Raw genomic sequence first — 27,598 nt, forward strand, 5'->3', positions numbered from 1 at the left:
ACCACCCTCCTCCACCACCACAAGTAGTATTTTTTGTCTGTAAATTGCGTGTGTTCTGCTGGGTCAATTTGTCTGTATGCGGGATGAAAAACCCGAGTTTCCAGGTGGAAAAACCCTGCTACCTCCATATGAGATCGACTAACTCACCTTTGATTGAAAATCGTCCAGATAAAGATTCCTCCCATTGCAACGAGAATCGAACTTAGGCCTATTCCAATCGAAGGGCGCAATGTACCGTCGTTCTTCCAATTGCGCTACGGAGGCGCTATACTTCTATCAACAATGATAGGACTTTACTTACTTGCTCCCCCCCCCCAAGTAAATTTATGCAGTTCATTATGTTGATTCTGAGTGGCATAATGATTAGGTGTAAAGAAAAGAAATGATTTGTTCTTTCTTCTTGTTTTCCTAAATATTTTTAAAAATATAATTTCATATTTCTTGCTCTACTGCCTGGATTTCTAACAAAAATCAGCTTTACTTTTTGTTATCTGTTTTCCTAATAATTAATGATTCTGATACTTTTTGCTTGCATTTCAAATGGCATTACAGCTTTCAAATGAGACCAGCACAGAGATAACTTTCCATTATGAAATTTACCCACATTTTCCTACTAAACCTTCCCTTGTTCAAGCAATTTATCCTTGTACTGCCCATTTCTCTGATCCTTACCACCTTATACATAAATAGATGTGTTGAAATTAGTACAGGGACAGGCATCATTCCATTTTAAAATGAAACATATTAATATACTCTTCTGTCATCATATGTGGCCAGAAGAGTCAACAGGACATCTGTATGCCAATATTATATCCAAGTCAAAGTTGAAAGTTCTAAACAGTTCCTTAGAATACATCCTAAAATATGGTATAAATAATATGCACTTAATAATTTAACAAACACTTACATTTGAATACTCAAAAAGCATTTCTAACAGATCTGAACTTACTTATCATATGCAACAGCATTAGGATTAATTACAAGATCTGTGGTCTCCAAATTCAATTTTTTGATGTCTTTCCAAAGAGTCTCTGAAATAAGCAAGGGTGGACACCACCAAAACTTTCCTGGTCTTTCATACATCACAGACACATGAACTCCACGACCATCTAGAAACAGGAGATAATGAAATGGAATAGTAACCTTCAGGTCATGCTGTAAAAGTGTGGGATCCTGCCCACTGACTATCAGATTCTGAAATCTTCTGTTTCTTAGTTCTTCAATAAAATACTCCTATAAGATATTAATTTAAACTCAAAATTTCAGAAACTATTAATTATGTTAGGATTAAAATTTTTGTTTCCTTAAAATTTACTATATATATAAAGTAATATAAAGTTGATGATTTGGGGTTTTCACAAATTATTTTTAAAAAGAATGTGATCATAAACACACTAGGTGTATGATGGTTTTTTTTCACAGAAACAGTATTAAATTATACTGACAAATTATATTCCTGTTTTAAACTTTTAAACAAGCATAAGCAAACAAAGTTTGTATATGAAGTGTATTCATTACTATACTACTTGTACATAGAGGCTGTTGACTTCATATCAGTTGCCTCACTGCCACCAATTATGTCCATTCCTTTCAGACACTGAAAGGATGGACATGACTGGCATATTGCTTTTCATTATGGGAAGAAGCTACTATCCAAACTGGTTTTGACATTTACTGAAGTCTCAGTGGGAATTAGACTCAAGAAGATACTGAGATGAAATCAATGCCAAAGTCATATTTTCCATATACAAATAGTCAAATGACTTAACATATTATTAGAATATTCTTTGACCTTTATGTCCTATGAAGAATGCAAAGGGGAAGCTCATGGTAGTCAACCTCCTGGAAGGAGATGACATCTGACAAGACAAGAGTATAAGAAAACTTTCAGTTTCTTTGTTACCACCCTGTTAAACTCATTCAGATGACAATGTTAAATTCTCTTACTCTGTCCAACTCTGTTTATAGTCAAAGAGAAAAGCATTTGTCCTTCCCTTTAGGTGGGAAGGAATAAATGCTTCTGACACTAAACTGTCTGTCAAACTATTAAATTTCTTTAACCTCATAATGGTGTTCATCACACAATTATTCCACTCATATGAAAAGTAACAATATTGCATGAAGCCTAGCTGACTGCCCATTAAAATTGCTATCACTGTAAAGTTACCAATACCAATATTATTTGTAATTAATGTATTTAAGATGTCCATATTCTCATAGGATATTCCTCCATATTAACAGCATATGCTACTGGAGCAGGATATATTTCTAGTGTGTGTGTGTGTAGAAGCACAACCTTCAACCTTTCATTCAACTATAACCATATGCTATTCAGTGAGATAGTGTTTTCTCTCAAACATTTACATTAACATCACTGAAAAACAGAAAGTTGCTTGCTTGTGAAATGAGGTGATCTCACATCTTCTTTGAGGAGGTTTCAAGCTTGTAGTATAGATTCTAAGAGAATCTATACCACATATAAGATGAATGACCTTTCATAAGATCATTCAAATTCTGCTTCTATTATCAGATGAGGTGCATGCATAACTAGAAGGTGAAATCTAAATCAACTCATGAGAATATAATGCAAGGTTTCAGGTCCACTAGTAGAGTTATATTCATCCACATTTTGTGTAGTTTAAGAACTGGCAACACACTATTAAAAGACAGTCTTGTGGAGCATATTTTATTACATGTTTTGTTTTGGCTTGTTTTGGCCAAGATATTTTCAGACAGAGAATAGCAATTGCTTGCATAATCTTTAGGCTAATGCATACCAGTTGATAAATGTGAGACCATTAACCATTCTCTTAAATAATGTGAACCCTTGCTGCAAACTTCCACAATGAATGATTGTTTCTATATTTTAATATCCCTTCAAGAAATCCAACCAAAGTGATTCTTCACTGTTCACTTTAAAACTAGATGTGATGGTCAAGCCGGCGGCTATACATCTACTTGCTCTCAATCACCAGAAGTAGTGTGATCACAGTATATAAAGCTACTGGGTACTGTCAGCAGAACTATGTCACATGCATACTGATGAAAAGCAGGTCAGCCAAGTCTTATTTTTTAGAATGTGCATAAGTGAACCAAAGTTTAAAAACAGATTAAGTGGAACAGTTCACCTCCTGATATTAGAAAATTATGTCCAACTATGGGTGAACATACAGGATCTGTTACTTAGTATATTAGTATATAGCTAATTAGTATCATACTTTGATGCTAATTAGTATCAAAGTAAAAAGTACACTACAGTGAACTCTGTGTTATCTAAATAGTTTAAAAAATGGCATCATTCACTTAATAGAGCCCTTGGAACGACGCTTTCCCGCAATGCCTGAGCATGTGATAAAATGATGCCACTGTGTGTCGATTATGTGAATTTCATTATCACAATACTAGTGCCCTATGGTAGCATCATAAATTTCCTTTCAACAAGAAAATTTACTAATTAATCTATTAAAAATCTATTAATTTATAATATACACAGAAAAATTAAATGACCTATGAAAACAAGAAAAAATGTCACCGGAAGTGTGCTTTTGTATGGAATGTGAAATCTTAGTGTCTTAATATGTAATGTTTACTTCAAATGAATATGCACCGACAAAGAAAACCGAAGTGTAAAAAAAATAAATAAATAAATAAATAAATAAATAAAATATTGCTTCCATCTTATTGCATTTCTAAAGTAACAGAAACCGAAGTTTGCACTATGAAATAAGAAGTGTTTTCCGATAGTGCAAAAAAATGACAATTAACACTGACAGTTAGCAATATTTGTGCAACTTAACTTATTTTTGCAAATTAAATGTAATTTACGTGCGCAAAGGTTTCTGTGGTTCAGTAGTTCAAGAGATAGATTCCGGTATTGGGACCAGATGTTTATTAAATACGAACAGGATACGTACTTATGCACACCATCCCATAAATACGTACATATTTATGGGATGGTGCGGCCTTAATGCAGCCTCACACTACCACCCCTCACAAAAAAACAGGTATAATAAAAAACTTGAGAGACAAAGCATATAAGATATCCAGCATGGGAAAAAAAGTGAAATGAGAAATTACACTACTTAACATAGAACCTCACACTTAATTGATTTGAGCCAAAAACAATCAAGAAAATCCTGAACACAGCTCTCACAACCAGCATAGAAAAACAAGATTTCAAGAATGCAATCTCACTACCATACATCAAAAATGTCACAGACAGATTAGCGACATTGCTCCGCAAGTACAACTTAAAAGTAGCTTTTCCCCCTTTAGAAAAAATATCAAGATTCCTACATCCACCGAAACCTTCGCACCATCCCATAAAAAACCAGGGATCTATCAAATCTATTGTTTTTGTGGCATTTGTTACATAGGCCAGACGGGAAGGTCAGGAGAAATCTGTATGGCAGATAAAAAAGATGCAGAAAAAAGAAGAGAATAAATCAGGCCTAGCTTTCCACAACTTCCACTGGCCATAAAGTACTTTGGAAAAAATGACCATGTCATATATTGATAAAAACTGTTTCACAAGGAAATTCAATTAAGTGGCAAAAATGCTTAGAATTCCTACACAGTGCAACAAAAACCAAGGTTTGATATTAAACCAAGTGTGGTCAGCATTCATAAAAAATCTAACCTCCTCAGATCTCGAACATATCACACATGAAGCACACAACGTGACAACAAATAACAGTTCCAACAAACATTCAGTAACGAATGTTTCAATTTTTTCAATGTTACAGTTGGAAACATCTAATGGACTATGAATTTAATCTTTGTTAGTTGCATTTAACTTTTTTTATACACCAATGCCCCTGATGATATAAGTCATACGACTTACGAAACTTGTTGGGTTTTCACACATACTGTTCATATTTAATAAATGCAATTTAACTTCTGTAGTTGGGAAATTTTATAAAAAAGGAATAAATATATCATAACGAAGTATGCAAATAATAGTTTATATTAAAAACTGGAATTCTAACTAAAAATAAAAACATTGATGACTCACTGACTTATGTTAATTTTACAAAACTGATTGATTACAATATTTGCACCTAATACAAAAAACATTGTTTTACCAAAAGCTAGGTATGTATTTTTTTTCTTCAATATTTTCAAATGTTTATTACCTTCTGATTGACTGGTTTGGTAATAAATACGATAATTTTTATTGATTATCATCTTCATTGTTTCTTTTTTCACACTTTTTCTTTGGTATTATTGTTTTGCACAAATATGGAATTTTTACTAAGCATTTTCTGTGAAGCTGCACATAAATCAAAGAACTGTTTTAATATTCATGTCTACCGTTTAAGTAAACTGGTTAAGAAATATCTTTATTCTTCTTTTATAAACTTTTATCAACTGAACAAATTAACCTACATTCAATTTGTGAAAATAACTTCATTTTCATCCGGTAGCATCCTCTAGCAAGAGGGTTGCAGCAGATGAGTAGCTCTTCTCCATTTCTCTCTGTCTGTCGCTTCCATCATTCTTAAACCAGTCCATTCCACGATGTCATTAAACCACTCTCTAAATGGTCTTCCACGCCTTCTCTTCCCCTCAACTTTCCCTTGTAATAGAGTTGTTGTCAGGTGTCCCAAAGAACCTCTCAGAAGATGTCCTGCAAATCTGGTCTTTCTTTGCATAATATTCTTTAGTAGTGTTCTTTCCATCCCAACTTGTCTTAAAACTTCTTGATTTGATATTCTTTCTGTAAAGATGGAAAAGATTTCTAATCTTTTCCATCTTTCTATAACACCACATTTCCAATGCATTAATTCTTTCCATATCTCTCTTTCTGAGTGTCCATGAAAATCTCTGAAAATAACTTAAGGTGTACAAATATGGAATGCTGCAGTATGAGATGAAAAAAAAAAAATCCCTATTTCATAGCACAAATTATGGTTTGTGTTAATCAATATGTTCGTGCCTCGGTTTCTTTTGTGTATCTGTTTAATCTTGTAAGCATTCTACATTGGGTCAAAGCTTTTTAACTGAGAGGAGACCTCCACATAGCCTTTAAAGGAATGCAGAGAACCGATTAGGGCTTCTTACTTAATGTCCAATCCTCACCTTCTCGTGGTGCGCCCTGTTAGATATCTACCTGGATACTGAACGAATGAGAATGGGCTGGCAGTTTTTGGATTTAGCTGACCAAATTGTATTCTTATTGGCTTAAACCAAAATAAAAAATGATGGTGCAACATGACAGAATTTCATGCCGGCTGGGGCATCGCCTGATTAAACAAGGCCCCCGTTGTTTTTGCCAGGGAACCAGAGCAAACAGCGAAAAGTCAGCTACTGGAACAAATCTTAAAACACACTCCAAATGAATATCACAAGAATTCAAGATCGGTACTATCAACATAAAAAGCCCGAATGGCAAAGAAATGGAGCTTGCCGAGGAACTGAATAAGTACCAGATCGACATAATAGGGGTGACTGAAACAAAAAAGGCAAAAACTGGTGAGATCTTTCTGTGCAATAAATACAAAATGTTATATTCAAAGAATGACAATCAAGGAAAAGAAGGAGTAGCCATAGCATTTTGCTAAATACGAGGCTAATCTTCTTGAATGACAGGCAGTCTCAAGTAGAGTGATGTGGGCAAATATCAGAATGGGGAACTGGACAATGAGACTTATTTGTGCTTATGGTCCCACAGAAGGTTCTACTAAGGTAGAAGTGGAGGAATTTTTGAGGCTTTAGTAGAACCTTCTGTGGGGCCATAGACACAAATAAGTCTCATTGTCAAGTTGCCCATTCTGATATTTGCCCACATCACTCTACTTGAGACTGCCTGCCATTCAAGACGATTAGCCTCGTATTTAGTGTAGAATGCTATGGCTACCCCTTCTTTTCCTTGATTGTCATTGTCTGAATATAACATTTTGCATTTATTGCTCAGAACGAGGTCACCAGTTTTTGCCTTTTTTTGTTTCAGTTGCCCTTATTATGGCAATTTGGCACTTATCCAATTCCTCAGCTAGCTTCATTTCTAGCTCCATACACTCTGGTGTCCTGCACTAGCGATGTTTTCTCCCTGGTGCAGAACACCAGAGTGTACAGAGGATTTGAAATTAGAAGTGATCACCATTTAGTCTTGAGCAGGATAAAACTGAATATCATACTGAAAACAAGAACATGTAAGAAAGTTTTAAAGCGAATAAAAGTTGAGCAGCTTTTGGATGTGAGACTAGAATAAAATCCACAAACAGTATTGAAGAAAAAATGAAAGAGTTTGAGAACAGGAACCAACCCTTGGAGATTCAGTGGCAAGCCCTGAAGAAATTGCTTCTGGCTGAATCAATCAGGTTGATTCAGCCAAACAGGCATGTGGTGGGGTTGTCTGTAAGAATAGAAAAATCAGAACTCTACAGTGGACACAGGAAGTTAAAGAGGCAGTAAAAGAAAAGAACAAAGCATATAAAAGTTCCTGGCAAATAAGTCAGCTTGTGCTCTTATACAGAGACAAATGTAAGAAAGCTAAACACTGTAAAAGTAGCTAAACAAATATCATCGGAGGACTTTGGTAAGAACATAGAAAATAAATATCAAGAAGGTGGCAAGATATTCTGGAGGTTGTTGAAGAAGCTCAGAAATTATTATTATTATTCCTGATACCTCCAAGGAGTCCGAAGACTCATCGCGGGAGGACATCTTCAACTGTCTCTACACCTTACCTCTACTACGAATCAACGCCATCTACCGCCCACCTCCAACACCACCACAACTAGTAATTTTTGTCTGTAAATTGCGTGTGTTCTGAAGGGCTGATTTGTATGTATGCGGGATGAAAAACCCAAGTTTCTGGGAGAAAAAACCCTGCTACCTCCGTATGAGATCGGCTAACTCACCATCGATTGAAATCGACCAGATAAAGATTCCTCCCGTCGCGACGAGAATCGAACTTAGGCCTATTCCAATCGAAGGGCGCAATGTACCGTCGTTCTTCCAATTGTGTTACGGAGGCGCTTTCCTCAAAATGGAGGAAAGAGTGTGGTAAAAGAATTAGATATGAAAAAGGTGATATGAAAACAGGAGAAATAGATATACTTGAAGTATGGAGTAATTACTTCAAAAAATTGCTAAATGAAACAAGTAATGACAGCACAGTGGTAAAAAACACTCAACAGGCATGTAATCAGGAATACATATTCATATTTGAAGCAGAAAAAGCCATCAAAAGCTTGAAATGTGGAAAGGCAGCAGGAGTAGATGATATTTGACCAGAAACGCTCAAGTATGGAGGTATAAGTCTTACAGTGACTGCACTGCATAGGTCAGAATGCCTGGACAGAGGGACGAATTCTAGATGATTGGAGTAGAGCTATCATAGTACCCATATGTAAAAAGGGAAATAAAACATTGTGAGAATTACAGTATTTCTGTACTGAGTGTTCCTGGTAAGATATATGCAAGTATACTTGAGAAAAGGTTGAGAAGGATTGTGGAAGAGAAGCTTGGTGAAAAACAAGCTGGATTCAAGCCAAATAGAGACTGTCAGGATCAGATTTCACTTTACGACAGATAGTTGAGAAATCATGGGAATATAACAAAGATCTGTATTTAAGTTTTGTGAATCTGGAAAAGGCATATGACAAGGTGCCAGGAGAGAGAAGCTATTCAATACGCTGCAGTTATATGGTGTCAATGGGGCATTATCTCAAGCAATACTTAATCTTTATTTGAGTTGTAAGTCAGCAGTTAGAATTGAAGGAAGTACAGGAAGATGGTTTAATGTTAAATCTGGTGTCACACAGGGATATACATTGTCCCCTCTATTAGTCATTATCTATATGGATCACATTATGGAGGAAAGTGGAATTAAACATGATATCAAAATTGGAGATATTAATGTCAGCTGTTTGCTTTATGCATTTAGAAGTATGTTATACTTCTAAATAAACCCGTTACAAGTCTGCAGGATTCCCTGAATAACTGTTGTAATAGATATGGTATGAAGGTCAGCATTAAAAGGACAATGAAAATAGGCAGAAACAATGAAAATATGAACTGCATTGTGAATGGAGAACCTATAGAACAAGTAAAACATTTCAGCTACTTAGGTACGATTTTTAGTGAAGATGGTAAATTAAATATGGAAATAGACAACAGAATTAACAAAGCTGGTATGGTAGGAAGTCAACTGAATAAATTTATATGGAATAAGAGAGAAATTAGCTAAGACACTAAATTAGCTGTATACAAGACAGTATTCAAGTCAATTTGAACTTATGGATCTGAGAGCTGGATCAGAAGTAAAACATCTGACCAAAGACTAGAGACCGCAGACAGGAGAGTCCTGAGAAAGATTAGAGGGCATAAACAGATGGCATCAATGCAATATCATATTAAAAATGAGGATATTAGGAAAAAACTTGGCATTTTCAGCATCCAGGAATGCTTTAGCAGAGCTAATCTCAGGTAGTATGGTCACTTAAACAGAATGGGAGAGGAAAGATTAGCCAAACAAGTATTCTTTACCAGGTTGGCAGAAAAAAGACTCAGAAGAAGATGAAGATATAGGTGGATCGATACAGTAAAAAGTGCCTTAGAAGATAGAAATATAAGATCTGATAATGTTGGAGTCTTGACAGGTAACAGACTGATTTGGAGGAAACTTGTAGATAGGAAGTTAGTAATGATGTAAGTTTTCATGTAGTACTATCATATCCTGTATACCCCTTGAGGGTATATATCAGGAATTTGATGATGATGCATTCTATATTAATTTTAAAAAGCAAATATTTAACATTCCATTTAACACTTCCAGCATTTTTTCCCCGTCAATCATATTTTTCTGTATTTATTCTTATTAGTAGAACATGCTTACTGATGTGAGATGGAACATTAAAAAACATGCTACTTATTCTGATATGATTACAGTATTATTCACTTTTTCACTAAAAGTGCAGGAAAACAGAAGTGATAATTTCCTTTATTTGCCTACTCCTATCAAAGAAGTATACTTATCCTTTTGTGAAATACAATTCTAAAGCTTTTTAAGAATGTTTTTCTTAAATGATGAATTTTTTTATTTTATTTATTTTTTACAAGAATGATTATACACCTAATCCTAAATTTTGACAATAAAAATTATGTTTAAGTTCCATTTTTTTTTTTTCTGCTACTGGTTACAATTGAAATTTTCAATTTTGCAAAAGTTCTATTAACTATACAGCACTAAATTACAGTGTACTGCATTCAATATAAATTATGTAAAGTACTCTCAGATGATTTCAAAATCATATTTAAGGAGACCAGTTTTAATCACATGCTTGTTATACACTTCAGAAAAACATTACAGATCAAGGTTAGGTTTTGACTCAGGAATGCCAGCAGTATTTGTAAAAAATAAAAATAAAATAAAATCTTTTTTATTACTACTAACAAATAGTAGCAGTTTTTGTACTGCTTTGATGATTTATACTAATGACAGCCACATTTTTCTTACTTTACTGTAAAATTATGCAGCTGAACAAAATTTCATTCTTAATGCTTTACTTTTTAACAATGATGAAATTCTCAGAAATTATTTTTTATTTAAAACTAGTTGATTTAAAGAACAATTTAATCACGAATGCAGAGAGTGCAATATAAAAAAATTATTAAAATATGTATATTTAACAAGCACATGAGTAGCAGTTGTAGTAGATGGAAGCTTTTCCACTTGGTTATACTATAAATTTAAGATACCAAGAAATTATATACTTGGTTTAATCCTTTACCCAAGTGTAGGCAAACAAGTTTGCACCTGAACTATTCTCAGAACTGGGGCCTCATGCAGAAAGTGCGGAAAGAAGTTTTTCCAAGCTGAAACTGATTAAAGATTATTTGTGAACAGCAATGACCCAAGAAAGATTGGGTCTAGCAACTATATCGATAGAGGCAGACATAGCTTAAAATTTAAATTTAGAAGAGAAAATTTTGTGCGATATCCCCGTACAGCAAACATTTAATTAATATTATTATGTAATCGTTTTGCATTAATGTTTCTCTTGTAATAAAAACAAAATAGCAATTGGAGATTTTATTATATTTTTTTCTTATAATCAATCAGGGACGATATTTAATTATTTGTCTCAGGGTGCAATTTAATCTGGCGATGGCCCTGATAAACTAGCATATTTAACATCAGCCAGAAAGAAACAAACTACAAACATTAAACAACAATCATTATATATAAGCTATTGGTGATGTGAATCACATGCTATGTTGTGTATGTCACATGGATTAGTTGATATCTTAGTTAAATGAGACAGACAGCTTCTGGATTCTCTAGATAATTCAGTCAATATCCTAAGTAATCTTCTGTAATGAAACAAGATCATCATTTAAGTGATATAACATTAATGAATCCAATGACTAGTTAAGCTTCAGTAACATACTTAAAGATGGTACTTAGGATCTGCCACTGGTCAGGCATACTTCCAAACGTACTAATTGTAGTACAGCACCTCAATAGTTCAGATATTGCGAGATTAACAATGAGACCCGTGTTCGATTACAAAGACTGAGGATCAATTCTCCTCATGACAAGAGGAATTTTTAAATGGATTATTTCTGGAAGGTGAGGTATCAGACCTCATAAAGTGACAGCAAAAATATTTCTGTTTTTTTCTCTGTTTTTTATAAATAGACAAGGCATCTGAATAAACTACTCAGTAGACAAAACTACTAGGTAAGGAGTTGTTAGGATGAATGCTTTTTCTTCCTATCAACAGTGGATGACTATACTTGGTGTACTACAGTACCTTCTCAATGTATGTGTTCAGTACCTTCTCTGTATTTGTATCAGTATTTGTCTTCATTTATGTATTTCTTAGCAGATAAAATTATCATAAAGTTCACTTTATTACTTCTGCATAATAATAGTACAGTGGTATCTCGCTAGTCCGAACCCTCCAGTAATCCGAACTGCAGTTTGAAGAAAAAAGTTTTATTACGTATTATTTTGTGTACTATTATTTTTATTTAATAATTATTATTTTAACTATTATTATTTATTTTATTATCAGTAGTACAATATTTTTTTCATACTGTCGATTGTACGGTTATACTGGAGGCCTATTTTGATGTATTGTGTTTCACGTTTGCTTTTTTTTTTATACTGTACAGTATGTACTATATTGTCAGCATGAATCACAAATATACACAAAAAGAGGAAATTCAAAACATGCATAATTTGACTAAAAATATAAATCCATATGTTGAAATTTCACAAACAGTTGTTACGGAATGGATTACAGGTAGAGCCGAAAGTGAATTCGAAATCGAATCAGATGCTGAAATTATAAATATGACGCTACAGAATGAATTTGAAGACGATGATGAACTCCAAGAAAAAAAAGTAAAGCACGAAGAGGCAGCTGAGTTTTAATATGTGTATAGAATGTTCTAAGCAGAATGATACGCCATTCAATAAAATTTTATTGCTAATGCAGCTCCGAGAAGAAGCATTCAAAAAAAGTTTAGCTTCCAAGAAGCAAAAGAAAATCAGTGACTTTTTTACAAAGAAATAAACGAAAAAAGTTTAGCTTCCAAGAAGCAAAAGAAAATCAGTGACTTTTTTACAAAGAAATAAACTATTTTTTTTTGTTGTGTACAAAAAAGTGATAATTTTTACGTTAAGTTATGTACTGAACTATGCAGGTTTATTAAATCAGAATCCTCAACAATACAGGTACATATAAATTAAATTTTTTTACTAAAATAAACTTGTGTACTGTATTATTTTTTGTTTTACACTACAGTACAGTAACTTTTTTTCTATCAGTTACTTCATTTATTTACAGAATTAAATTGATGTACCATTAGAATCTGATTATTTTTGTCTTAAACGCTAATTATTGTTGTCTCTTGGGGAAAAATTCGTTAATCCAAACTTTTCTCTAATCCGAATGGGCACGGTTTTTATTAGTTCAGATAAGCTAGATACCACTGTGATAATGCATTATATGAACAATGAAAAACTGCTTAGCTAACCAAACTTTCTTCCTTAAAAATGTTTTAAATAATTTCATGATATGAACTAATTATCAAAGAAATCTCTTGCAAAAGTTTCCATTTATATGCTTCCGAACTCCAAATTATATTTACTGTTGGCAATTTAAAATTAAGTGTAAATTTATAAATAATAAATATAGAGTAGGAGTGAAATAGTTATAATTGTGTAATCTAATTAATCAAGATATCTGTAATAAAAAGATGATGTGGAAGGAATATTACATCCAAAAGGATGATGTCAGTTATGATAATTATAAGCAGCAGGCCAGAAGACTCACAAGTGTTGTATGGAAAGCTAAGTATGAAAAGAATCTGGCTCTGCAAGTTATAGACAACCCAAAAGAATTCTACCATTATGCTGCAAGTAAAAGAAAAAATTAATTTGAAAGAATAACTCTACAGAATGCAGATGGTATGTGGGTGACTGATACAGAAGTGATTACTAAACTAAATGAACAGCCATTTTGCTAAAAGCTAACAATCTGGTATATGCAACATTGAACTCGCTGCTAACTCTTCAACATATAAGGAAACTCATGTGGACCAGGAGGAAGTACTAGAGCTGGTGTACAAACTGAATAAGAATTCAGTAATGGGGACTGATGGAATATCAGCACAGATGCTAAAAGTGTATTCAGATGAAGTGGCCATTCCCTTGACCAGGCTATATAATTTGAATCTCAGAACAGAGAAGAATGTATGTTAATTCCATTTGCATAAGGGTGGTACAAAGACCGATGTATCCAACTATCGACTAATTCATATCTCAGGAGTGGTGGTGAAGATTTTGGAAAAGTTGGTTAAGGTGTGCATTCAGAAATGAGTTGAAAGAGAATCTCTACTTTGCAATGAATAGCATGAGTTTACTAAGAGAAGGTCATGTTTTAGCAATTACTCATATTTCGTAATGTTACTACTGAGTTAGACAAGGGGAATGGATACATTATGATACTTTTGGATTTTGCTAAGGCTTTGACAGAATACAGCATGGAGTACTGCTACATAAATTGGAGAATATGGGATTGAATTATAAACTATTGGCATGAATAAGAGTATGGCTAACCGACAGTTGTCAAAAAGTGGTGTGTGTGTGTATATATATATATATAGGGATTGTGAATTTGCGAGATTCAAGGTAACCAGTAGTGTGCTTCCTTGGGCCATTGTTATTCAATCTGTACATTAATGACATTTAGAAGGATTTGACATGTGACATACAGCTATTTGCGGATGATGCAAAGATAGGCAGGGTAATCAGGAGTGCTGCTGATATGCAGTACTTGCAGAATAATTTGAAAAGGCTGGAATTGTGGGCATGTGAAAATGGCTGTCATTTCAATATTAATAAATGTAATGATGCAATTTGGTGTGATTGGATATCCACTGTTGTATTATATTGGTGGGATTATGTTTGAAGAAACTGATGAGGCTAGGAATTTTGGAGTTTTAGTAGACAGGAAGTTAAAGTTCAAGGGTCATATAGCAAAAATTGTAATTACAACTCCGAGAATAATGGGAATGCTGAAATGAACCTTGACATGATAAGGAAGTCATTTTGCCTCATTACAAGGTCTTGAGAAGACCTCATTTGGACTATTGCACACAGGTGCAATCAATAAAAAGATGATGTGGAAGGAATATCACATCCATAAGGATGTCAGTTAAGATAATTATAAACCGCAGGCCAGAAGACTCAAAGGTATTGTACAGAAAGTTAAGTCTGATTATGAAAAGAATCTGGCTCTGCAAGTTAAAGACAATCCAAAAGAATTCTACCATTATGCTGCAAGCATAATGTGATCAGAATCACCTCGGAAACCAGGAGACCATATTTCCGAGGTGATTCTGATACAGTGGAGACAGTGTGCAAAGGAGAGTGTCAAAAATTATTTCAGGATTGGGTTGTTGGTTGGTTTATAGTTTATTTGCACAAAAGCTACAAAGGTCATACTGTGCCATACTAAAGGTTACAACATTAGCATTTACAGAAAATTATAAACAATATGTCTGTACAAGAATCTAGTTTCATAAAGCAGCATCTCTAGGTAAACAGAACTGCTGCAGAGGGCACAGCAACATACAAGGTCAGAGGTTATTACAGTAGTGCAAAAATAGTTAACAATATAAGTTAATACATAATATATGAAACACTAAGTTAAGGAATGCAGTATCTATATATATGTAAAATTATAATACCTTTATAGCAGTACAAAAATAGGCAAAAAGGGATTATTATACAATGTGCATGGATGAAAATTAAATTTAGCAATGCAGTAGAAACAGAATTACTATAAAGTACACAAATAGGTAAGATGTCCTACAACACTACATGACTATTCGAAAAATAAAGTAGTAAATAAGATGCATACAAAAATGTATGTTAAGTGATGCAGTATCTACATATAAACAAAATTACTGCAAAAATTTCAGCAGTACATAAATAGATAACCTATAAGTTAACATATGTATATACAAAACAAGTCAAGGAAAGCAGTATTTACATCTAGTAAGATTACAACAAACATTATTATACTAATTAAAACAAATCATGATGGTACGAAAGATGAGTGAGTGGCATTGTATATCGACTCCATTATTAAAGGTGTGCTGGATGATAAGATGCATAAGGTATGTTTTCCAGGTGGTAAAATGAGTAGAGTGATTGAGCAAAGGAGTTGATGGTTTTAATTGGTATGAATGATTTGACAGAGGGCAAAGAGAGTGTCAGAATGGATATCAGGAGGCTGCTTAGAAGGATAAAAGAGAATAGAGTGACAAGAAGGGTGGTCAGCATGTTTCCTAGGTATGACTGTGGTGAGATGAAGCAGAGAGCAAGGATTATGAATAATGTGCTGGCTGAAATGTGTGAGGAGACGGGAGTGCAGTTTGTTAATATGTGGAATGAGTTTGAGGGACGAAGTGAGCTGTATGGGAGTGATGAGCTGCATTTGAGTGGTTATGGTGTGAGTCGCTTGGAGAGACTGCTGCTGAAAGGTAGAAAAGTGAGCAGAGTGAGAGAGAGAGAATAAATCAGATCAAGCGGGAAATGATGTGGAAAAGCAGGAGAGTAAGTTAGGAGAGATTGAAGAGGTGGTTGTGAATGAGGAAGTGAGTGGTATGAGTATAGAAAATGAGAAAATGGGTGTGCAAGAGGAACAGGAAAACAGGGAGGCTCAGGGTGGACAGGGGTACACAGCATGAGAAAGGTGGATGCTCCGAAAGGAGGAGGTGAGAGCATGTGTAGAAAGGAATGGGATGACCCGGGATTAAGAGGAAACAGTTGGAATTGAAAAGGGTTTTAAAATGAATAAGCAGAAAGGGAAATGGCCCCAGTCGAGTATTGAGAGATCACATCGAGTGGGTTGTATCAGTGGAACTATCTGTAGATCCAGAAATGAGCTGTTGTGTTTGTGTACAAATGCTAGAAGTATAAGAAACAAGGCAGATGAAATGGTTACATTAATTGCGTCTGTTCACCTGAGGATTGTCGGAATAAGTGAGACATGGTTGGAAGAGGACGACATCCTGACAGGAATAGAGATGGAAGGGTATGATGTGTTTCGTGAGGATAGAAAGGGTAAGAAGAGAGGGAGAGAGTGCTATTGATGATAGAGAAAGAGTTATGTCCATACAAAGTAGAGATGCAAGAGGGAAATAGTGCCAGTGGTTTTGAGGCAGTGTGGTGTGAGATAGAGGTGAATGGAATGAAATACTTGGTTGGATGTTGTTATAGACCAGAAAATGTGGGTGGTGGTGATAATGAAATGTATAATCAAATTAGCCAAGCAAATAAGAAAAGGGTGATCATTATGGGTGATTTTAATTATGGCAATATAGACTGGAATGATGAGATAGCAACTGGAAGTAAAGAAAATGAGTTTCTTGAGTTTTTGAGGGATAACTACCTCAGACAGTATGTAACAGAGGGCACACGAGGATTGAGGGTCTTGGATTTGGTCATCTCATCAGAGGATGTAATTATAAATGAAGTGTCAAATCATCCACCAATTGGTGAAAGTGACCATGAGGGGATTCCCTGGGTGGTTGCCCGCAGTGTGACGACCTCTGCGAGAAAAGGGTATATGTGGAACTACAAGGGGGTGATTATGAAGAGCTCAGGAGACAGCTTGTGGGTGTAACATGGAATGAGGAGTTAGCTGGATAAGAGATCAATGCAGCTTGGAGGATTTTCAAAAACTATCTAGTAGATGCAATGTCTAAATATATTCCAAGGGTGAGAAGGTTAAATAAAGTAAGGTGTGAGATGGATGAATAAAGAGATTAAGCATGCAATACAGAGAAAGAGGGCATTGTGGAGGCAGCATAAGCGAAGTGGAAATAACCAATTCCATGAGGTCTACAAAGACCAGGCAAGGAGAGTGACTTGGTTGGTGAGGGTAGCTAAAGAGAGGTATGAACAGCAGTTGGCTAATGAAGCCAAAAAGAATCCTAAGGAGTTCTTTCGATATGTAGCCAGCAAAAGAAAGAATGATTATGGAAGGATGACATTGATTGGATCTTCATACAGGTCTTTCAATCTTGTGAATGTGACTTCATAGAGAGATTGAGAGCAGTTGATGATGGGGAGGAGAGACTGACTGTAAGTGAGCAAGAGGTGTATGGTGAGTTGAGTAAACTAGATGTTAATAAGGCTGTGGGACTTGATAATATATCGTCACATATTCTGAAAGAATGTGCCAAGGAGTTGACACCTGTCTTGACATATTTTTTTTAATACGAGTCTTGCACTCGGTCAAGTCCCTAAGAAGTGGAAGGAGGGCAAGATTATGCCACTTCATAAAGGAGGCGATTGAACACAAGCATTCAACTATAGGCCTATCTGTGTGTCAGGTGTTGTGGTTAAGTTGTTGGAGAAGCTTGTGAGAACAAGGATCCAGAGTTGGGTTGACAACAATGGCATCATCTTTGATGCACAGCATGGATTTGTTAAAGGGAGGTCATGTTTTAGTAATCTACTTACTTATTACAATAAAGTGACTGCTTCTTTGGACAGAGGAGAAGGATACACAGTGATATACTTGGATTTTGCAAAAGCTTTTGATCAAGTACCTCATGATAAATTGATAGTCAAACTGGAGCGGATGGGGTTGGATATTAGATTGGTGCATTGGATTGGTGCACTGTCTGATAGGTGCCAACAAGTTGTGTATGGGGGAGCGACGTCAAGGAAAAGGAAAGTCACTAGCAGAGTGCCTCAGGGATCTATTTTAGGACCATTACTGTTTAACTTGTATGTTAATGATATAGGGTGAAGATTTGGATGGAGATATTTAGTTGTTTGCAGATGATGCAAAGTGGGATGAACCATGAAGAGTAGTGAGGATGTTGTGACCTTGCAGGAAGACTTGAATAAATTGAGTGATTGGGCATGGAAATGGGGATGTGAGTTCAATGTTGCAAAATGTAAAGTTTTAAAATTTGGAAACAAAGATGGGATGCAGAATTTATGCTTGGTGAGGATACATTGTTGGAGGTGGAAGAAATGAGAGATCTGGGGATGATAGTGGATAAGGATCTGAAATTTAGAGGACACATAGCCAAAATTGTGAACACAACACAAAGGCTTCTGGGAATGATATGGAGGACACTGACATGTAGAAGTAGGGAGATTCTTGTTCCGTTGTATAAGGCTTTGATTAGGTCACACATGGACTATTGTGCCCATATTTGGTCACCTGGTTTTCAGAAGGATGAAGAGATGTTGGAAAGGGTCCAAAGGCGACTGACTAAGGTGGTTTCTGAACTCTGGAATATCGAATATGAGGAAAGATTGAGGAGATGCAATTTGCAGAGTCTGGTGGACAGGAGGAAGAGGGGGGGATATGATAGAGACCTACAAGTTGGTAAGGGGTTGGTATAGGATCAATGCTGGAGAAGTTCTACAGAAAATAGTGGGAGATTGGGTGAGAACCAGATGTCACTCCTGGAAACTGTATAAAGAATAGTGGAGTGAGAGGCAGGTTTTTTTCATGCAGAGCTGTCAACGATTAGAATGCCTTGCCTGAGAGTGTGGTTTCTGCAGGGAGTTTGAATGTGTTCAAAGCCGGGTATGATGAGCTGTGTGTGTGTGTGTGTGTGTGTGTGTGTGTGTGATAAAAGAACCTCCCAGGTGAGTCTTTGACTCCAATGAGGTCTTGGGTGTAATAATAATACTTAGAGTCAGAAAGGAATTATTATACAGCATTGATGCATAAAATTTAAGTTTAGCATTATGGTATTTACTTATTAACAAAATTACAGCAGGGTGATACAAATATACAAGATCAAAGCCTATGGTAATACATAATTGGTCAGATTTAACCTAATGAATAATATGTATGTATAAAAGTTAAGTTAAGCAAAAAAAGTATTTACATACAAACAAATTTATGGTCAAATGTTTTTGTACAAATTAATTCTTTCTAAAAAATTAAAAACATGATGCAATTTGCCTGAGTCTGCTAGCATTTCCCTGAGTGTATATGACTTGGTTAGATAGGTGAAAATTTCATTCCTCTCTCGTGTAAATTTTTGACAATCTACCAGAATATGATGAATAGTGAGATGTTTGTTGCATTTTTCACATATGAAAGGGTCATCAATTCTTAGTAAATGTGAATGCATAAGGTGACTGTGACTTATGCAGATCCTAGCAAGGACAACCTCCTCTCTTCTCTTTGTACGTTGACTAGAATGCCAGTGTTTAATTTCAGGTTTAATGTTATATAATTTGTTTGTTGATGCTTCTTGCCATGCTAACTCCCACTGAGCAGTTAGCTTTGATCTTATAAGTTGTCTGTATATGGAACTGTCAAACAGTATGTGGAGAAGGTATGAGCTGATTTAGCAGCAGCATCTGCAACCTCATTTCCTTTGATTCCAATGTGGCTGGGAATCCAGCAGAACTGAACATCGAAATTAAGGATTTTCATTTTGTGAAGCAGGTGTACTGGATGTGGATACATAGGAGAGGAGATGGCCTGTAAAGAGCTCAATGAGTCTGTATAAATTACACACTTTTGGTAGCAGTTTTCTTTTATATGTACAAGTGCAAGTTGAATGGCATGTAACTCTGCTGTATAATTATTGCAGTGTGGTGGGATTTGATTTGAGATAATGTGTTAGTTCTTCAACCATCAGTATAGATCGGTAAGAAATCAGCGTGAGCTGTTCTGTGTGCATTAAAACAGAATGCAGGGGTAAATGGATGATGGGGTATAAGATTTCTGGAGCTGAAAAAGTGAGAGGTTCCAGGATGGTGTGCAAACCTGCCATGGAGGAATGCTGTTATGTTTAGTGTAGCTAATGTTATCAACATTTATACTAACAGCTTGCACAGTTTCTTTAATATGCATACCAAAAGGATGTATAGCAGTTTGATGTGTGTGATATTGAGCTTCCCAATGCAGAGAGAAGATACTATTCCATGTGGGGTGATCTGGGAGATATTTTATTTTTAGGGCGTAATTAAGAGACAACTGTTTCCATCGAAGTGATAGAGCCGGTTCATTTGCTTCAACATAGAGACTTTGAGTGGGTGAGGTGAAAAGGCACCAGTAGCTATCCATATACCCCGATGATGGACAGAATCCAACCATTGTAGGTTAATCTGTCTTGCTGAACCATAGACTTGGGACCCATAATCCAGCTTTGAACGTATAAGTTCACGATAAAGATGGAGTAATGAAGCTCGATCAGCACCCCACTCAGTAGAGGATAGAGTGCAAAGGAGGTTCAAAGTTCTTTTGCACTTTTCTATTAGTTGACGAATGTGTGCTAGAAATGTGAGTTTTCTGTCAAAGATGAGTCCTAGGAACTTGGTTTCTGTAGCTACGGGAATAACAGTATGTCCCATTCTTAGTTCAGGATCTGGGTGATGAGTGCGTTTTCGACAGAAGTGTACACAGACACTTTTTTCTGTTGAAAACCTAAACCCATTATTAAGAGCCCAGAGAGAGACACGAGATAATTGCTGAAGTTGTCTTTCAATTACCCTCATGTAACATGAGTGACAGTAAATTGTGAAGTCATCGACATATAGAGCATTGTCTACAGTGGGAGGAAGCTGTTCAATGATTGAGTTAATTTTAATAGCAAAACGGGTTACACTTAAGACAGAGACTTGGGGAACACCTTGTTCTTGATGATATGGTTGAGATAGCGTACTTCCCACTCTGACTTGGAAAGTTTGCCTGGACAGGAAGTATTTAATAAATATAGGGAGGTATCCTTTGAGACCTAGGTTATAGAGGTCTTTTAATATGCCATATCTATAGGCTGTGTCATAGGCTTTTTCTATGTCAAAAAAAAACTGAGACAAGATGTTCTCGCTTCAGAAATTCATCTCTTATACAAGTTTCTACCGAACTAAATGGTTAAAGTTGATCGATGTCTACGGAAACCACATTGTGTATTGGAGAGAAGACTGTTGCTTTCTAAATACCAGAGAAGTCTGACATTAATCATTTTCTCTAATATCTTACAAAGACAGCTGGTCAGAGCAATGGTTCGATAATTATTTGCTTGTGTTGAATCTTTTCCTGGTTTTGGGATAGCAATGACAATTGACTTATGCCAAGAATTTGGAAACTCTTCCTCTGCAAGTATTCTATTGTATAACAAGAGGTGAAGATCCATAGAAGATGAAGTTGTTTTATCATTTCATAATGGATGTCATCAGGTCCTACTACACTAGGGTGAGATTGTAGGAGAGCTCTTTTTAGTTCTTTCTTGACAAATGGCTGATTATATGGCTGAAGAATGTTGGTAGAAAAATTAAGCCTTTGTTTTTCTCGCTGCTCTTTCAGTATTAAAAATTCTGGAGAATATGAAGCTGTTGTTAAGATTTTAGCAAACGTTTCTCCCAAAGCATCTGCAATAGCTTTGGGATCAGCAAGAACACTTCCATTATAGTCTAAGGTGGACAAACAATGTGTACTATATCTGCCTTTCATTTTTCAGATTTTATCCCATACAATTATTGGACTGGTCATTTGATTAATTGATGTAGTAAATTGGATCCATGATTGTTTTTGACTGTGACGTCTTACATAACGTGCTTTGGCTAGAGCATGCTTGAAAGTTATTAAATTTGATGTGGTGGGGTATCTACGAAATATGCTCCGTGCTCTGTGTTGATCTTTTTTTGGCTGCCTGACATTCTGGGTTCAACCAAGGCTTCGGATAGACTGGAAATCGAGATGATGTTTTTGGGATGGGTTGCTGCCTGGACAATGCTTTCTGTTATATATTTTACAACTTCATTGATAGGTGTTTGACTGATGGTATCAGCATTAAATTTTCCTAGATGAGAGAAAGTGTTCCAGTCATCCTGGTCGATTTTCCATATAGGTATCCGTGTGGGTGAACATGGTTCCTGTGAAGGCATTGTACAAAAAACAGGAAAGTGATCACTTCTATATATGTTCTCTTCAACATCCCACATGAGCAGTGGAAGAATGGAAGTGGAACAGACTGTAAGATCAATTGCAGAATATGAGCAGGAAGGCATATGGAAGAAAGTATTGAGTTTATTATTTAGCAGGGAAAGGTTATTATTATCAAGAATTTTTTCAATGATTCGATTTCGTCTATTAGTGTTGGCACTACCCCATAGAGTATTGTGACTGTTAAAGTCACCCATCAAAAGTATGGGTTCAGGCAGTTGCGAGATAAGGTTATCAAGATCAATTTCATTTAACTCAGCATTTGGTGGTAAATAAATTGAACATACTGTAATAAGAAATCCCACAGAGAAGCGAATCACTACTGCTTCCAGAGATGTATTAAGATGGACCTGATGGAAAGGAATATGCCTGGCCAATAGGATAGCTACTCCTCCATGAGCTGGACCATCTCCAGTTCTATTCTTACATACAACAGCGAAATTCCTGAAGGTATGGTCCTCATTGGATCTTAAGTAAGTTTCCTGTAGACAGAAACAGAATGGTTTGTGTTTCTGCAACAACATCTTGATATCGTCAATATTCTGGCAGATCCCAAGACAGTTCCATTGTAAAAATTTTCCTATTGTCTTGATTTTATTGACTTGTCTGGTTTTCAAGAGGTTGAGGGCTTACCTTTGTCATATTTATATTTATCCACTGTTTTAGGGAAGCATGGACAGCCAGTATCCATCTCTTCCTCTGGTAGAGTATTCAAAACATCAAACACGTTAGGGTCAGTTGGTATGTTTAGTTTGCTTTCAGTGAGTATCGAGGTATTCATTTTTTCTGTGCAAGTGTCTGGTGGTTTATTTTTGAGTGAACTCTCCACCATAATTTTTTTGACAGGTGAGTTTTCATCGAATGGGACCATTTTTGAAGTTGTCTCTGGAGTAAGGCCATAGGTCTTGTGATTAATGCGCTCAACAGAGAAGCACTTGCGATCATAAAGTTCAGGTATGGTGGAATAGACATACATGTTTGAGTTGCTGTTGGCACTTTTTTAATTGTTACTTTTTCAGCATAAGAGAATCGTAGAACAGGTGTAATGGTGGCCAGCTTTCTTTTTGCATCCTGATATGTTATGTTTTGTACCGTTTTAATTTTTTGTATCTCTTTTTCATCTTTCCATTTCTGACATGCACAAGAGTATGCTGGATGATCTCCCTGACAGTTGACACATTTAGCTTTTTTTTTTCACAGCAAAATTTATTATCATGTTCTTTACTACCACATTGGGCACAGGTAGTAGAACCATGACAGGCAGTTTGGGCATGTCCATATCTTTGACATTTAAAGCATCTCAACGGGTTAGGGATGTACATTCTAACAGGACAGCTGAGATACCCTGCTTTTACAGATGTCGGAGGCCTAGGTGTATCAAAAGTAAGGATGTTCTTGGTTGAGACCAGGCGACCATCCCTGCGTATCAGGATGCGCCTTGCACCCGTCACTCCTTGATCTTTAAGCTCTGAACATATCTCCTCATCAGAAACATCAAGGAGATCCCATTCTCATATCACTCCTCTACTGGAATTGAGTGTTCTGTGAGGCGTTACTGCAATTTGTATTCCACCCATTATCGTTGCTCTGAGTAGTTTCTCGGAATGTTGTTTGCACATTGTTTCCACTAGGAAATCACCAGAACACAATTTCTCGACCGTTTTGGTAGGTCCTGCCAGTCCTTCTAATCCTTTTTGGATAAAGAAGGGCGACATTTTCCAAATTGGTTTTTCACTTGTTGCATGAATGATTAAAAAGGTTGGTACATTTATGCTAGTATCCAATATCTTTTGTTTCTTACTTCTGTTTCCATATGCTGTCTATATTATCAATACTTGGTTGGGACTTTGTTAGGGTCTCTAAAACATTTGAGGATGAAGAATTCATATTTAAGGAATTTTTAATTCGGCACCAGAGCTCCCCACCCACCACGGAGCCGCACCTGGACGCTTACTACCCGGCAAGCAAAGATTGCGCTCAGCAGTGGAACGGCAGGGCTACCCTGGATGCTGGCACTGCAGCAGGTCTAGGATCCCAACCCCGGTTATGGGGTGAGAGACTTACTGCAACACCGTTGACCCTTACAGGCAAGCCCATTAGCTGATAGATCCTTGTCTGGGCAATCGAGGACCACTCGTCTTTTGCCGAAGCAGTGGCCAAAGTAGTGCAAGACTACCAGGATCTCCCTATTCCGGATGTCCATGGGTCGCACTGCACGGCAAACACGGTAGCACAGCGGTGGATCCCAGTGATGGTGGTCTGAAAAAGGATAGTGAAAAAGACTCAGGAGAAGTAGAGCAAAGAATACGGGAAGAAAAGCAAAGAAAAAGAGTCAGAACGAAAAGAGCCAGTACCATCACTGGGAAGTCCCCTCCATCACGAACAGGTGCCCAACATGGAGGGGTCAGGATTGGGTAATACAGATTATGAAGACAGACTGAGAATTTGTAGGCTGCAGACACTAGCAAACAGGAGAAAGAGGGATGATATGATTGAGACTTAAAACTTCTGAAAGGGTTATACAGAATTTCAGTAAATGGAATTTTTCATTTTATGGAGGGTGGGGAAAGGATGTGAGGGCATTCAATTTGAACCTCCATCCATGGAGGTTCAAAATGAATGCTGTCAAGAATGGGGTTAAGACTAGAGTTTTCTCTCATAGAGTAGTGTGTGATCGGAATGGATAACCATTGGATGTTGTGTGTGGAGTAGTAGTGTGAATGAATTCAAGAACAGGTATGTGAGCTAGTGCAAATAGTATGGTCTGGCCTCCCTCTATGAGATCACTCACTGGAGGTCTCTCTTAATAATAATATCAATATGTTTATTACATATTTACATTATTATTCCTACCTTGTGAAGTTTTTTTTACATAAGAAAACTGTGTCATGAAAGGTTTAAATTAATATTATAATCTTAAAATAAATAAAAGTGAATGGCAGGTAACACACACACACACACACAAAGTAACACCTGGTTCTAAATACACATTTTACAACTAGCATAATAACAGGAGAATAAACACATTTCAGGGTAAATAAATGTGTTATGTCACTTGTTGTTTTTCAAAGGCTTTTCAGGTTAGCTTCATTTTTATACACCAAGTAGCATCTTTGAAAATAGAAAACTGGCAAGTTTTAAGTACAAACTAAAACTTTACCATACTAAAAACAGAACAGTACTGCCAGGAATTAAATTAAACTTGCAAATTATTATTATTATTCAGGCCTCCATTGAGTCAATAAAACTCATCGTGGGAGATGCTTCCTAGAAAACACAATTTGCAGGCTGATAGTATATCATACCACTCCTTGAACTCATTGACTGTTCTTACTCTCACCACTATCAGGCAATGCATTCCACAGTTCAACCACCCTCCATGCAAAGAATCCACTCCTCATCCTCTTGCTCACCGCTTCCTTTTGTAACTTGCAGGAATGGCTAATTGTCATCACTCCTTCCCGCTGTTCCGTGAAGCGAAAGAACTCCCCAGCGTCAATCCTGTAACTACCTTTTAATCTGTTCACAGGTAGTTACAGCGTCAACCCTGTAACTACCTCTCAACAGTTTAAAAGTCTCAATCATATCACCCCTCCTTCTACCTGCCAAAACTCTGAAGTCCACATCCCTCAGCCCATTCTCATAACTAACATTGCACAGTCCTGAAAACTTCTTTGTTATCAACCTCTGAACCCTTTCCACAGTTAATTTATCCCTTTGAAATTCTGGGACCAAATTTGAGAACAATAATTTAAGTGTGGTCTGATCAGGTTCTTATACACTGGAATGATAACTCTTATCTCTGCAGGTCAGTGTCCTTCTCAGTATTGCAGCAATCCTCTGAGTTACCTTCACCACTTCTGTAATATGTTCCCTGAATTTCAGGTCTCTATCAATCATTACTCTAAGATCTCATGTCTCCCCCTACTTCCTCCAGTACAGCTCCTCCAATCGAGTATGCAGCCCTCCATCGATGTATTCCAAACTTCAAAACTCTATATTTAGCTGCATTAAACCGACAAGCTCCTAATTCATTTGCCATCTGTCTAGTTTATTCAAATCCTCTTGTAGGACTGCCACATCTGCACTATTACTAATAACTCTTCCTAGCTTCACATCATTTGCAAGCAACTGAATAAATCCCTGCAATCCACTGACAATATCGTTTATTTATTTATTTGTATGGGGTTTCTTCCCTTTTCTCCCCCGTCTCTATTGGGGTGAGTTGAGCCCCCCCCTCATTGGGGGTTAAGTATTTATGACTGTAGATCCATTTGTGTTCACAGGCCAGTCTGCCAGCTTGAGGGATGAAAAACCCTGCTGTCCACGCTAAGACTGGTAACTTGGCTGACAATATCATTGATATAAAAGTCAAACAATACAGGTCCCAATACTGAGCCCTGTGGAACCCACTTTGTAACCTGTTGCCTCTTTGATGTTGCCCCAATATACACAACTATCTGACACCTATCAGACAATAAATTCTGAATCCAGTTGACTAACCCAACATCTAAACCCATGTGCTGCAACTTAAATATCAGCTTATCATGTGGCACCCTGTCAAATGCCTTTGCAAAATTAAAAAAAAAATGGCAGCATATGCCTTTCCCTCATCAACTGCTCTTGTCACTTTATTATAAAAGGCAATCATATTACTAAAGCAAGAGCATCGCTCAACAATTCCATGTTGACTCTCACACCCTCATCTGCCGAACGCTGCATATGGTCCCTCACTAATTCTCCAGTATATTAACAACTACTGACGAAACACAAACTGGCCTATAATTAGACACTTCCAGTCTGCTACTGTCCTTATGCAATGGCGCTATCTTACCTACCTTTCCTGTAGTCAGACTTTCATCGAAAAGCCAGGTCAACGGAGCTATCAGTTCTTTAGCACATTCTCTCAAAACCAGTGGTGAAACACCATCTAGTTCCACAGCTTTACTGACATTCAGAGTACTCAATATTTGGAACACACTCTCCTCTTGCATCTCTAAACCTCAAACCTGCCCCATCCCTTTAGTATTAAAACCTATTTCTCCAGGATGAAATACTCCAATAAAGTGTTCATTGAACAACTCCACTATGTCCTCTGCATCAGTCACTCTATTCCCATTTGTATCCCATAATGT

The 27,598-nt window shown here is 36.4% G+C and overlaps 1 protein-coding gene across 7 annotated transcripts in view; it reads right to left on the minus strand.

Annotated features, from left to right (window-relative positions):
- Positions 1–27,598, minus strand: part of LOC150101260 (ribitol-5-phosphate transferase FKTN-like) — a 353,950-nt gene that overhangs the window by 178,029 nt on the left and 148,323 nt on the right. For all 7 annotated transcript variants that reach the window (XR_016549166.1, XM_090401598.1, XM_090401595.1 and 4 more), the window contains one exon: positions 950–1,233. Coding sequence is in view for 6 of the 7 variants with exons in the window: in XM_090401598.1 (XP_090257724.1) it covers positions 950–1,233 (284 nt within the window). In the remaining variant the exon portion in view is untranslated. The remainder of the gene's footprint in view (positions 1–949; positions 1,234–27,598) is intronic.

The sequence above is a fragment of the Typopeltis vanoorti genome, chromosome 12, assembly GCF_054136105.1.
Source record: "Typopeltis vanoorti isolate ZY-2024b chromosome 12, IOZ_Tvanoo_1.0, whole genome shotgun sequence".
Taxonomy (NCBI): domain Eukaryota; kingdom Metazoa; phylum Arthropoda; class Arachnida; order Uropygi; family Thelyphonidae; genus Typopeltis; species Typopeltis vanoorti.